This window comes from Xenopus tropicalis, chromosome 3 (assembly GCF_000004195.4).
Source record: "Xenopus tropicalis strain Nigerian chromosome 3, UCB_Xtro_10.0, whole genome shotgun sequence".
In the NCBI taxonomy this organism is placed as follows: Eukaryota; Metazoa; Chordata; class Amphibia; order Anura; family Pipidae; genus Xenopus; species Xenopus tropicalis.
The window spans coordinates 128,115,142-128,127,654 of record NC_030679.2 but is presented as its reverse complement, the minus strand read 5'-3'; the positions used below and the strand labels follow the sequence as shown (position 1 = coordinate 128,127,654).

Below are 12,513 nucleotides of genomic sequence, written 5' to 3'. Positions count from 1 at the left end.
TTTTTCCAGAGCAGGCTTTTGTTGAAGAAAAAACTTTAGCAGCTTTTAAGCACTTACATTTTACTTTTTTTAACCTGGGGAAAAAAAATGAAAAGTGCCAAGTTAAAGGGGTTGTTCTGCAAGGGAGTTAATTTTTAGTATGATGTAGAGAGTAATATTCTGAGACAATTTGCCATTGGCCTTCATTTTTTATTATTTGTAGCTTTTAAATTATTTCAATAATTGTTCTGCAACTTAGTTTGGAGTTATAACCGCTATCTAGTTGCTAGGGTCAAAATTTCTTTAGCAACCAGGGAGTGGTTTAAATGAGAGACTGGTATATGAATAGGAGAGGACCAGAATGTTATACAGGTATGGGACCCCTTATCCAGAAACCCGTTATCCAGAAAGCTCCGAATTATGGAAAGCCCGTCTCCCATAGACTCCATTTTAATCAAGTAATTCAGAATTTTAAAACTGATTTCCTTTTTCTCTGTAATAATAAAACAGTACCTGTACTTGATCCCAACTAAGATATAATTACCCCTTATTGGGGGCAGAACAGCCCTATTGGGTTTATTTAATGGTTAAATGATTCCCTTTTCTCTGTAATAATAAAACAGTACCTGTACTTGATCCCAACTAAGATATAATTACCCCTTATTGGGGGCAGAACAGCCCTATTGGGTTTATTTAATGGTTAAATGATTCCCTTTTCTCTGTAATAATAAAACAGTACCTGTACTTGATCCCAACTAAGATATAATTACCCCTTATTGGGGGCAGAACAGTCCTATTGGGTTTATTTAATGGTTAAATGATTCCCTTTTCTCTGTAATAATAAAACAGTACCTGTACTTGATCCCAACTAAGATATAATTACCCCTTATTGGGGGCAGAACAGTCCTATTGGGTTTATTTCATGGTTAATTGATTCCCTTTTCTCTGTAATAATAAAACAGTACCTGTACTTGATCCCAACTAAGATATAATTACCCCTTATTGGGGCAGAACAGTCCTATTGGGTTTATTTAATGGTTAATTGATTCCCTTTTCTCTGTAATAATAAAACAGTACCTGTACTTGATCCCAACTAAGATATAATTACCCCTTATTGGGGGCAGAACAGCCCTATTGGGTTTATTTAATGGTTAAATGATTCCCTTTTCTCTGTAATAATAAAACAGTACCTGTACTTGATCCCAACTAAGATATAATTAATCCTTATTGGGGCAAAACCATCCTATTGGGTTTAATTAATGTTTTATTGATTTTTTTTTTAGACTTAAGGTATGGAGATCCAAATCACAGAAAGACCCCTTATCCGGGATACCCTTGGTCCCGAGCATTCTGGATAACGGGTCCTATACCTGTACAAAGTAACAATAAAACTGTAGCCTCAATAGATTTTGGCTGCCGGGGTCAGTGACCCCCATTTGAAAGCTGCAAAGCATTTGAAGAAGAAGGCAAATAAAAAAACTATTAGAAATAAATTATGAAGACCAATTGAAAAGCTGCTTAGAATTGGTCATTCTATAACATACTAAAAGTTAAATTAAAGGTGAACCACCCCTTTAATCAGGCCCGAAACCTGGCATGAGTTGAACCTTCAACTCAAGCAATCATAAATAAGGCCCTAAATGTTACTACTGGACTTTAGTACAGTGCACCCTTTGGGGTGATATATATGCATAAACTGGTTTTAATCATTTTCCTATAAAGTTCACTAAATGTTAACCAAAGGCTGTATTTTCCTGCAGCTCCTTAAACACCAGAGAATTCTTGCATTAATCAGTCTCTGGAGAGTCTCTCAGCAGATTCCCAAATCCACTTTATGTCTCACAGTTCTATTTAAAGCTGCTGAATTGGGTAGAACCCTAGGGGTTCTCAGGTAACAGAAGCCACTGCCTTCAGAAAGAACTATAAAAGTCACAGACACGGATGCCCAATCAGAAGCCATATTGCTTATCCCATCAGCTCCCCATACTGTATTTCTTCCAGTAGCTCTCAGCTATTTTCTCCTTATTGTTGACTTTTTACCTCTTTCAGCCTCTCAGATAATGGTCTCAGCACCGTCGCTACTATTGCGAGAGAATAATATGTACTTACCTTAACACAAAGACATCTTTCATTAAAGGAGAAGATATCCTTTGAATGATCAGATATGGCAACGGTTTATATTTTGGCTCTAACAATAAATATCAATCTACAAGGATCTTAATCATAAGCCTACAGCTTGAGCATAATCCATTACATTGTCAGGATCAGCGGGATTCGAACACCACTTGGGGTGTTCCTGGCGGCATGCATTTGCCTCTGTAGCCACTGGAGGCATTTGGGCTCTGTCTGTTTCTTCCCTTGTCTCCTACTTTCTGTCTGCTCTCTTTCCTCCGCCCACCTCATTAACCTCATGTGTTTCCCATCTCCTAATCTTCACCCTTTATAAGCCTTTCCCTGACCATTGCCCCTTGCTTGGTCATTAATTGTCTCCCGTGACCCTGCCTTCGTGTTCCCTGTTCCTGTGTCTGTGTCCTTGTTCTCGCTGGTTCCAAGCTCCAGTTCCATGTCCTGATTCTGCCTTCTGCCTTGTTCCTGAGCCCTTCCTAGTTCTGCCTTGATTTCCCGGTTTTGACCTTGGCCTGTCCTTTACTTCGTTTGACTGCCGCTTGCCCTAACCTTTTGCCTGTTTTTGGATTTTGCCTCTGCCTGCCGTTCTACATTCAGTCTGTATATTCTTTGTGTGTTCGGTTACATCACTCAGTTTATTAAAGTTCTGCATTTTCAACATGGCCTCTGGCACCAGTTCTGTGACTTATGGTTACACTCCGGGTTACCCAGTCTTCAGGCTCCCACCTTCCTGGTACTCCACAGCGTCTCCACAGGGAGACCGTGACAACATTTTCTGAAGGTCTTGGGCACTGGACCCAAATTTCTACTGGAGAACTTACTGGAAGGTCTTGAGAAATCCCTAAAAATATTTAAGATATTTCTGTACAGGCCTGGGATCTATTATTCGAAATGCTTTGGACTTTGACCATATGGATACTAAAATAAAAACATTTAAATTCTATATAAATTCTAATAGGATTTGTTTCCATACGTATGGGCTTATACAGCTTAGTTAGCATAATGTACAAGGTACTGACTAATTATTACACAGAAAAAGGAAATCCGTGATAAGAGTAATTTATGAACATTGTATTTAACAGTACAAATAGAATTACCTTTTATAAACCAATCAGATGCTTGTTTTAATGTTATAACTGGTGCTAGGCTGATTAAAACTACAGTATATCAGCCCCGCTTGCCTGATTTCCATTATGTGAAATGCTGACATGTGCTGACATATCTCAAGGCTACTGATGTCTGTGAGTCTGATTGGGTATTAGGAACCACATTTACAATGCAGGACAGGCCATTTGGCATGGTGGAATAGTATGCCGATGTTTTGCAATTAATGTTATTTCCCCAACTAGGAAATTAGGCAAATTACATGATCTAGCATCTACATGTTCAAAGTCATTACATCTACATGTTCAAAGACATATCATGCCTGAAAACGAACTAACAAACAAAACATTACAGAGAGAATTCCACCTCTTGGCATTTCTGAGTCATGAAAAACTACAACTTCTGATCTTCCTTTTGGTGCTACTGATGTACAGTCTAACTGTATGTGCAAACCTTATCATTACTGCACTTGTATGTTTGGTGCCCCGCCTGCACACCCCAATGTACTTTTTCCTCTGCAACTTGTCTGTCCAAGACATTGTCTATGTCACTGCCATCTTGCCAAAGTTTCTGGCCATCACTATAACAGGAGACAACAGCATTTCTTTCCTGGGCTGTATGACTCAGATGTATCTCTATGCATTATGCGTTATGGTGGAATTCCTCCTCCTGACCTCCATGGCTTATGATCGCTATGTAGCCATCTGTATCCCCATGCGCTACTCTCTCATCATGAAGAAAAGTGTATGTGTCCTTCTTGCCTCTGATTCTTGGTTAATCGGTGCCATAATCTCATTCACGTATTGTTGGCTTGTTGTTAATTTACAATTTTGTGATCATCAAGAAATTGATCATTTCTTTTGTGACCTGAAAACTGTTCTGGAACTTTCTTGCGGTGACACTACAAACCTTAAATCTGTAATATTGGCAGTATGTGTGCTTATTGGGTTTTTACCATTTGGTTTAATTCTGATCTCCTATGGAAACATTATATCTTCTGCCTTAAAGATCCGAACTTCAGCAGGAAAACTCAAGACCTTCTCCAGCTGCTGCTCCCATCTCACAGTTGTGCTTCTGTTCTGTGGGACATCTTTAAGTTTGTACATGAAGCCAGATTCTGGGAATTCCCAAGAAATGGATAAGCTGCTGTCTCTGCTGTATGTGGCTGTCACTCCCCTGTTAAACCCATTAGTGTATAGCTTGAGGAACAAGGATATTATTAATGCCATTAAAAATATCATCAAACTGTATTTTTGGCGCAAACACCCAGCAGTTCGATGAGATTTTTAATTATGGTAAAAAGTTATTGTATGTTAATTCTTATATAGACATACCTATGCACAGTAAATTTCTGCCCCAAAGAACTAACTGCCTGTATTGTTTTAATGCATGAAGATAAAGACTTAGAACAGTTTAATGGCTACTGGACATGTGCAGTTGTAGCTCATAGTCTCTATGTAGTAGCAACTGCCGTTTATACAATAGAAAATTCTCAAACATAAGAGTACCTTGTGCAAAGCTTGCCTCTGTAGACCACTATGGTGCCACTGGGTCTGCCACCCCCCCCCCCCCCCATGAAAGAGCCAAAGCAGTGGGTGGGTGGCCTAGTGGGTGGCCGGTTACGTTTATGTTCGGGGCAAGCACCTATTTGCTTTCCTTTTTAATCATGTAAGCCTTATTTAAAGGTCCATGGGGTGAACACTTACATTCTGCCTAAATATATGTTATAACCTATTACAGGGTAGCAGCTCAAAGATCCATTTAAGGTATTGGAATATTCCCTTGGCTCAAACCAGAACCAATGTTTTAGATTTACATATACTATGTTCCTTTGAGAGCATCACTTTTCGGTATAGTGGCTTAAAAATAAAATTTTAATTTCTGATTTTAAATCTAATCTGATCGAAAATGCTCTATTACATTTTGTAAATATATCAAATGGATACTATTGCTTAAACTTATGTTAGTGGGCATAATGAAGCTTATATTTTTATTTTATTCCTAGTTAATGGACATTTATGTTGGGGAGTAAAATATGCTCTTTGTTTTATAGCGTTGTATAAGTTTTTGGTGTTCCGTTACTCATTGCTTGTACTATGTTTTCCTAAGAAACATCCTTACATTTTAAGTGCTGACCTATATCTATAAGATTGTGCAAACAAATGCTGTATGTGTAATAATATTGTGGTTTAATATAAACTTCAATAAAAAATGTAAAAAAAAAAGTCTTGCATCCTCCAGTTTGCAGGGAAATGGTCATTTTCAGAAAAGTAGTTTTAGGAATGTGATTGTTACGTGCGTTAAATCATGCGCTAATATAGCAAGCGGCAAAATATATTGCGAGCAGTGGGAATTAACACACGCACGGAAAATAACACAAGAAAAACGCTCATCGTGACTTAAATAACACAAACAACATTGCGTCTAAATTAACGCATTCTATATAGCGCTCGTTTTAACTCACTTACATCGTAACATAGTAACATAGTAAGTTGGGTTGAATAAAGACATACGTCCATCACGTTCAACCATAATGCCTATATATAACCTGCCTAACTACTAGTTGATCCAGAGGAAGGCAAAAAACCCCATCTGAAGCCTCTCTAATTTGCCGCAGAGGGGAAAAAATTCCTTCCTGACTCCAAGATGGCAATCGGACCAGTCCCTGGATCAACTTGTACTAAGAGCTATCTGTGATCAGTGAATCAACCCCATAGTCTCCATATGATAGCAATACCTGCCAGTTATACAACAGAGAATTCGGCATGTGGGTCATATGTGACAAAGCTTGACTCCCTATATACCCCTATGATGCCAAGAGAGACTAGCCTTGATAACCATAGGGCAGTGGTTCCCAAGTGGGCCTGGGCAAGTCATGAAAGTCAGTTAGGGTGATGTTTTGGCTGAGTGTCTACTTGCTCTCATACTTACTCCTGAAAGATTAATTTAAAGTGCATTATAGATTAATCATGGTAAGATCAGGTATGAACACTTAACGTTCGCCCTTGATATACAACTTTGTAAATGGAGCTGTGGCTGAAATAGTATAGTTTGGATATATCTGTCATGTTATTACTAACCAAGGGGAGCCCTGACCAAATGGTGGACATCAAAGCAGGGCTGGAACTGAAGAAATCTCTCAACCACAGCCCAAAGGTAATTCTACTTACCTACTTAGGACCTGTAAGAAATGAGACCGTAGAAGTCACATCTGCTCTGAATCTTAACTACTGTTATGGTTCAAAGTGAAACAGACACTGGTTATCACATATGTCACTAGTCAGTCTATCCTGTCCAGACAGGACCTGTCAAAGAACACCTTCCATAGTTGAGAGCCTGGGTACATAGTGCTGGTAATAACAGCCCCTTTCCAAAGGAAGGCCGTGTCAGCATCACTGTAATTTTTTTAGGGAAGGCATCTCCTACATACCAATACAATAAAAGAGAACCCTGAGACAAAGGTGTGCAATATATATGTATATACAGTCTGTGGAGGACTACCAACCATTAGTAAGCAATGGTGAGCTTGAGGTTGAGGATCACTCTGACCCTTCGGTCACAATTACAAATAATTACAGAATATTTTGCTGCTGGTTGCTCAGTGGGGATTCCTCAAAGCATGCTGCAATGCCCCAGTTAGATAAAGGCCACTCTGTGCACTGGTCAGTACTCACCACACCCACCTCCTTTTATCATAATGTCAAGACAAAACTAAACCAAGGGGCTGATTTACTAACCCACGAATGGTCTAAAGGTGTCCGAATGCGTTTTTTTCGTAATGATCGGTATTTTGCGATTTTCTCAACTTGCGCGAAAAGTCGCGACTTTTTCGCAGCTTTCGCGACGAGTACAAAAGTTTCGGATTCATTCAAGCTTGAGTATGGTGACTTTTCTTGGGCCAGGTTGGAGCTGCAGAGTGCCATTGAGCCCTATGAGAGACTTTCCTTGGGCCGGGTTGGAGCTGCAGAGTGCCATTGAGCCCTATGGGAGACTTTCCTTGGGCCGGGTTGGAGCTGCAGAGTGCCATTGAGCCCTATGGGAGACTTTCCTTGGGACGGGTTGGAGCTGCAGAGTGCCATTGAGCCCTATGGGAGACTTTCCTTGGGCCGGGTTGGAGCTGCAGAGTGCCATTGAGCCCTATGGGAGGCTTTCCTTGGGCCGGGTTGGAGCTGCAGAGTGCCATTGAGCCCTATGGGAGGCTTTCCTTGGGCCGGGTTGGAGCTGCAGAGTGCCATTGAGCCCTATGGGAGGCTTTCCTTGGGCCGGGTTGGAGCTGCAGAGTGCCATTGAGCCCTATGGGAGACTTTCCTTGGGCCGGGTTGGAGCTGCAGAGTGCCATTGAGCCCTATGGGAGACTTTCCTTGGGCCGGGTTGGAGCTGCAGAGTGCCATTGAGCCCTATGAGAGACTTTCCTTGGGCCGGGTTGGAGCTTCAGAGTGCCATTGAGCCCTATGGGAGACTTTCCTTGGGCCGGGTTGGAGCTGCAGAGTGCCATTGAGCCCTATGGGAGACTTTCCTTGGGCAGGGTTGGAGCTGCAGAGTGCCATTGAGCCCTATGGGAGACTTTCCTTGGGCCGGGTTGGAGCTGCAGAGTGCCATTGAGCCCTATGGGAGACTTTCCTTGGGCCGGGTTGGAGCTGCAGAGTGCCATTGAGCCCTATGGGAGACTTTCCTTGGGACGGGTTGGAGCTGCAGAGTGCCATTGAGCCCTATGGGAGACTTTCCTTGGGCCGGGTTGGAGCTGCAGAGTGCCATTGAGCCCTATGGGAGGCTTTCCTTGGGCCGGGTTGGAGCTGCAGAGTGCCATTGAGCCCTATGGGAGGCTTTCCTTGGGCCGGGTTGGAGCTGCAGAGTGCCATTGAGCCCTATGGGAGGCTTTCCTTGGGCCGGGTTGGAGCTGCAGAGTGCCATTGAGCCCTATGGGAGACTTTCCTTGGGCCGGGTTGGAGCTGCAGAGTGCCATTGAGCCCTATGGGAGACTTTCCTTGGGCCGGGTTGGAGCTGCAGAGTGCCATTGAGCCCTATGAGAGACTTTCCTTGGGCCGGGTTGGAGCTTCAGAGTGCCATTGAGCCCTATGGGAGACTTTCCTTGGGCCGGGTTGGAGCTGCAGAGTGCCATTGAGCCCTATGGGAGACTTTCCTTGGGCAGGGTTGGAGCTGCAGAGTGCCATTGAGCCCTATGGGAGACTTTCCTTGGGCCGGGTTGGAGCTGCAGAGTGCCATTGAGCCCTATGGGAGACTTTCCTTGGGCCGGGTTGGAGCTGCAGAGTGCCATTGAGCCCTATGGGAGACTTTCCTTGGGCCTGGTTGGAGCTGCAGAGTGCCATTGAGCCCTATGGGAGACTTTCCTTGGGCCAGGTTGGAGCTGCAGAGTGCCATTGAGCCCTATGGGAGACTTTCCTTGGGCCGGGTTGGAGCTGCAGAGTGCCATTGAGCCCTATGGGAGACTTTCCTTGGGCCGGGTTGGAGCTGCAGAGTGAATCCGAATCTTTCGTACTCGGCGCAAAGGCTACGAAAAAGTCGCGACTTTTCGCACAAGTAGTAATGCTAAGAAAAAATCGCCAAATCGGACGCATTCGGCCCATTCGTGGGTAAGTAAATGTGCCCCTAAATGTTGTAGAGGCAGGTAAATATTCCCTTAAAAACCACTATATTTTTGCATTTATCAGATTAATGCAATCTCTCACAGTAGATTTCTAAATCCCTTTTGTGACTTACAGTTCTATTTAAAGCTGGTGAATTAGCTAGAGCCCCAGGGAATCTCAGGTAAAATGTACCTCTGCCAGCAGAAGGAACTATAAAAGTCACAGTCACCTAACCAGAAGCCATATTGCTTATCCCATCAGCTCACCATACTGTATTCCTTCCAGGAGCGCTCAGGTATTTTCCCTTTGCTTTTTGATCTGTTTCAAACACTCAGATAATGGTATCAGCACTGTCACTTCTATTGGGAGAGAAAACAAAAGATATACTTACATGATCATATGACAAATGATCAGATATGGCACTATTCATACGTTTGCTCCTGTTTATGATCTGCGCAAGATTCATATTTTCCACAAATTCGCTTTATATCACCATGCCTGGCTGAATATTGTAGATTTAAATCCAGTTGTAGAGAGAGAGACGTTACATTCAGATTTGATTTACTGGATAACAGAGTTACACATTACACTTTCATCAACTGTCTGGAATATTCCTAAGCAGTAATATGTATAGCGATTGGCCCTCCAAAAACCATGGCCAGGCTGGAGTTAAGGTTTATAATAGGAACAGTAAGCCTTAAGTGTTTTGTGCTACAAAGACTTTATAGGCCTACATCTAAATCCTTTACGCTCTGGTAGAGAGTTTAATGGGTTCCAAGCCCTCTACATATTTCTGGATGATCCACTGCCTTTACTGAAGGTCTTGGCTAGCAGCAGCAGACCCCACGTTGCTACTTCTACCTTGAAGGTCTTAAATGATCCCTTTTTTAATTCAATCTATAATTTGTTGTGGAACTCAACTTCTGTATTTTTCTGCTTTTCATTTCATTATTTCTTGCTCTGCCCCTTCTACATATACTGTATATATATTTCAAACATTCAAATGTGCCATATAACCACTAAACCAATGTGTGCTGTCCTAGGTGGAGCTTTAAACAAATACCATGGAACGTTGAAAGGAGAATTATTCTTTAATGTAAATAATGTTAAAAAGAGGAATAACTGCCAAGGGGTAATGTATTTCCTGGTATTCCACAATTATTATATATTCACAATGGTCCCTGCCCCAAAAAATCTTACAATCTAAGCTCCCTATCACTTACAGAAGGTCATCAACCTGCCTGTACATATTTGGAGACAGAGGAAGAACGTACAATCCCCTTACAGATGGTGCCCTGGCTGGAATCAAACTCAGTGCCACCTATTGAGCCACCATGCTGCTCAACTTTGAACAAACTGTGTATGGTCAGTGCTGAGATATCCATATATTCTCCTTTATCAGCCAGTCCCATATCACTCACATCAACAACATAGGGCAAGACATAAACATTCACAGCAGTTGCCTGCACATGAGAGCCTCATAAAACTATACAATTGCATCTTCCATTCAGTATGTAAAAATGACTAAACATATCCCACCCTATATTCAGTTTCTTCTTTTGTTAATAGAAACATCACTTTAATGTAAAAGGATCAAGGTTTCCCCAGCTACTGAACTAACATAAAAGGTAAGTATTTAATCTGTTATGCTGCAAGATTTTACAACCTGTAATTACTTATTGGAACTCAGCGATGAAGATGAAACCTGGGTACTGAGACATGTATTGCCTACACACTATATCAGTCCCGCTTGCCTGGTTTCCATAATGTGCACTATTGACATGTGCTGACATAGCTCAAGGCTACTGATGTCTGTGAGTCTGCTTGGGCATTAGGAACCACATCTACAATGCATGGAAAGCCAGATGGCCCAATGGTAGATCAGTAGGTCAATGGTTTGCAATTAATGGTGTGCCCTCAAACAGGAAGTTAGGCCAATGCGTTTACATGATTATGTGCAAATCCATTACTTTTCTTTCCCCAAGGACAAAACATGACTAAAAATGAAGCACAAAACAGCACATTACAGAGAGAATTCCACCTGTTAGCTTTTCTGAGTCATGAAAAACTACAGCTTCTGATCTTTGTTTGGGTGCTACTGATGTACAGTCTAACTGTATGTGCAAACCTTATCATTACTGCACTTGTATGTTTGGTGCCCCGCCTGCACACTCCAATGTACTTTTTCCTCTGCAACTTGTCTGTCCAAGACATTGTCTATGTCACTGCCATCTTGCCAAAGCTTCTGGCCATCACTATAACAGGAGACAACAGCATTTCGTTCCTGGGCTGTATGACTCAGTTGTATCTACATGTATCATGTGTTACGACAGAATTCCTCCTCCTGACCTCCATGGCTTATGATCGCTATGTAGCCATCTGTATCCCCATGCGCTACTCTCTCATCATGAAGAAAAGTGTGTGCGTTCTTCTTGCCTCTGTTTCTTGGTCCATGGGTGCCACAGATTCATTTATTTATTGTTGGTTAATTTGTAATTTACAATTCTGTAAACAGCGAGAAATTAATAATTTCTTTTGTGAGTTAAAGACCATTTTGAAGCTTTCTTGCAGCAACACCATAAACATTAAATTTGTCATATTAGTGGTATGTGTATTTATTGGGTTACTACCCTTTAGTTTAATTCTGATCTCTTATGGAAACATTATATATTCTGCTTTAAAGATCCGAACTTCAGCAGGAAAACTCAAGACCTTCTCCAGCTGCTGCTCCCATCTCACAGTTGTGGTTCTGTTCTGTGGGACGTGTTTAAGTTTGTACATGAAACCAGACTCTGAGAATTCCCAAGAAATGGATAAGCTGCTGTCTCTGCTGTATGTGGCTGTCACTCCCCTGTTAAACCCATTAGTGTATAGCTTGAGGAACAAGGATGTTATTAATGCCATAAAAAAAATAAGAAACACCTAGCAGTTCTGTGAGATACTAATTAATGAAAACAATTATTTCATTCCTATATAGACATACCTATGCACAGTGAGTTTCTGCCCCAAAGAACTAACTTCCTGTATTGCTTTGATGCATGAGATGCAGGAAAATAAAGACTTAGGTAAGCTTGATTCTTGGACATGTGTCACTGTAGTGCATATTTAGGGTATTGGCCATAGTATCTGTGTGATAACAATACCTATACTAACGAAGAGAACGTGGGGGGAGTTTTTATGTATTAAGCTCTAAACTGACATGTTCATAAATCTGCCCCTTGTTGGTAGGGTCAAACAAAAATAGTTTTTTTGTTTATTGTCCAAAAATCTCGTTTTTTTTCGAGCTGAAAAAAAATCCAGAAATTCGTGAAATTTAAATTGCCGTTCATTTATATGAATCTTCTTTATTTTTCCCAAACAGGAATTGCTCCAGCAGCCATTTTAGGAGCACTTGAAACTGGGAGAAATAGAAAACAATTAACTGCCTCTTGAAAATGTGTGAAATAGAAAACAATGAAGGGATTAACTTCCCCTTGAAACTGGGTGAAATAGAAAATAGTGATGGAATTAACTTCCCCTTGAAAATGTGTGAAATAGAAAACAATGAAGGGATTAACTTCCCCTTGAAACTGTGTGCAATAAAAAACAATGATGGGACTAACTTCCCCCTGAAAATGTGTAAAAAAGAAGCCAATGAAGGGATCAACTTCCCTTTGAAACTGTATAAAATAGAAAATAATGATGACATTAACTTCCCCTTAAAAATGTGTGAAATAGA

The 12,513-nt window shown here is 41.4% G+C and overlaps 2 protein-coding genes across 2 annotated transcripts; both read left to right on the top strand.

Annotated features, from left to right (window-relative positions):
- The first annotated feature begins 3,528 nt into the window (after nucleotides 1-3,528).
- On the top strand, nucleotides 3,529-4,491 carry LOC116409547 (olfactory receptor 13-like). The gene has a single exon (XM_031898224.1). It carries the CDS (start codon nucleotides 3,529-3,531, stop codon nucleotides 4,489-4,491), a length of 963 nt encoding a protein of 320 aa, XP_031754084.1.
- Nucleotides 4,492-10,971: 6,480 nt separating this feature from the next.
- Nucleotides 10,972-11,721, top strand: LOC116409546 (olfactory receptor 13F1-like). The gene has a single exon (XM_031898223.1). The coding sequence runs from the start codon at nucleotides 10,972-10,974 to the stop codon at nucleotides 11,719-11,721; it is 750 nt and encodes a 249-aa protein (XP_031754083.1).
- The last annotated feature ends 792 nt before the right edge of the window (nucleotides 11,722-12,513 follow it).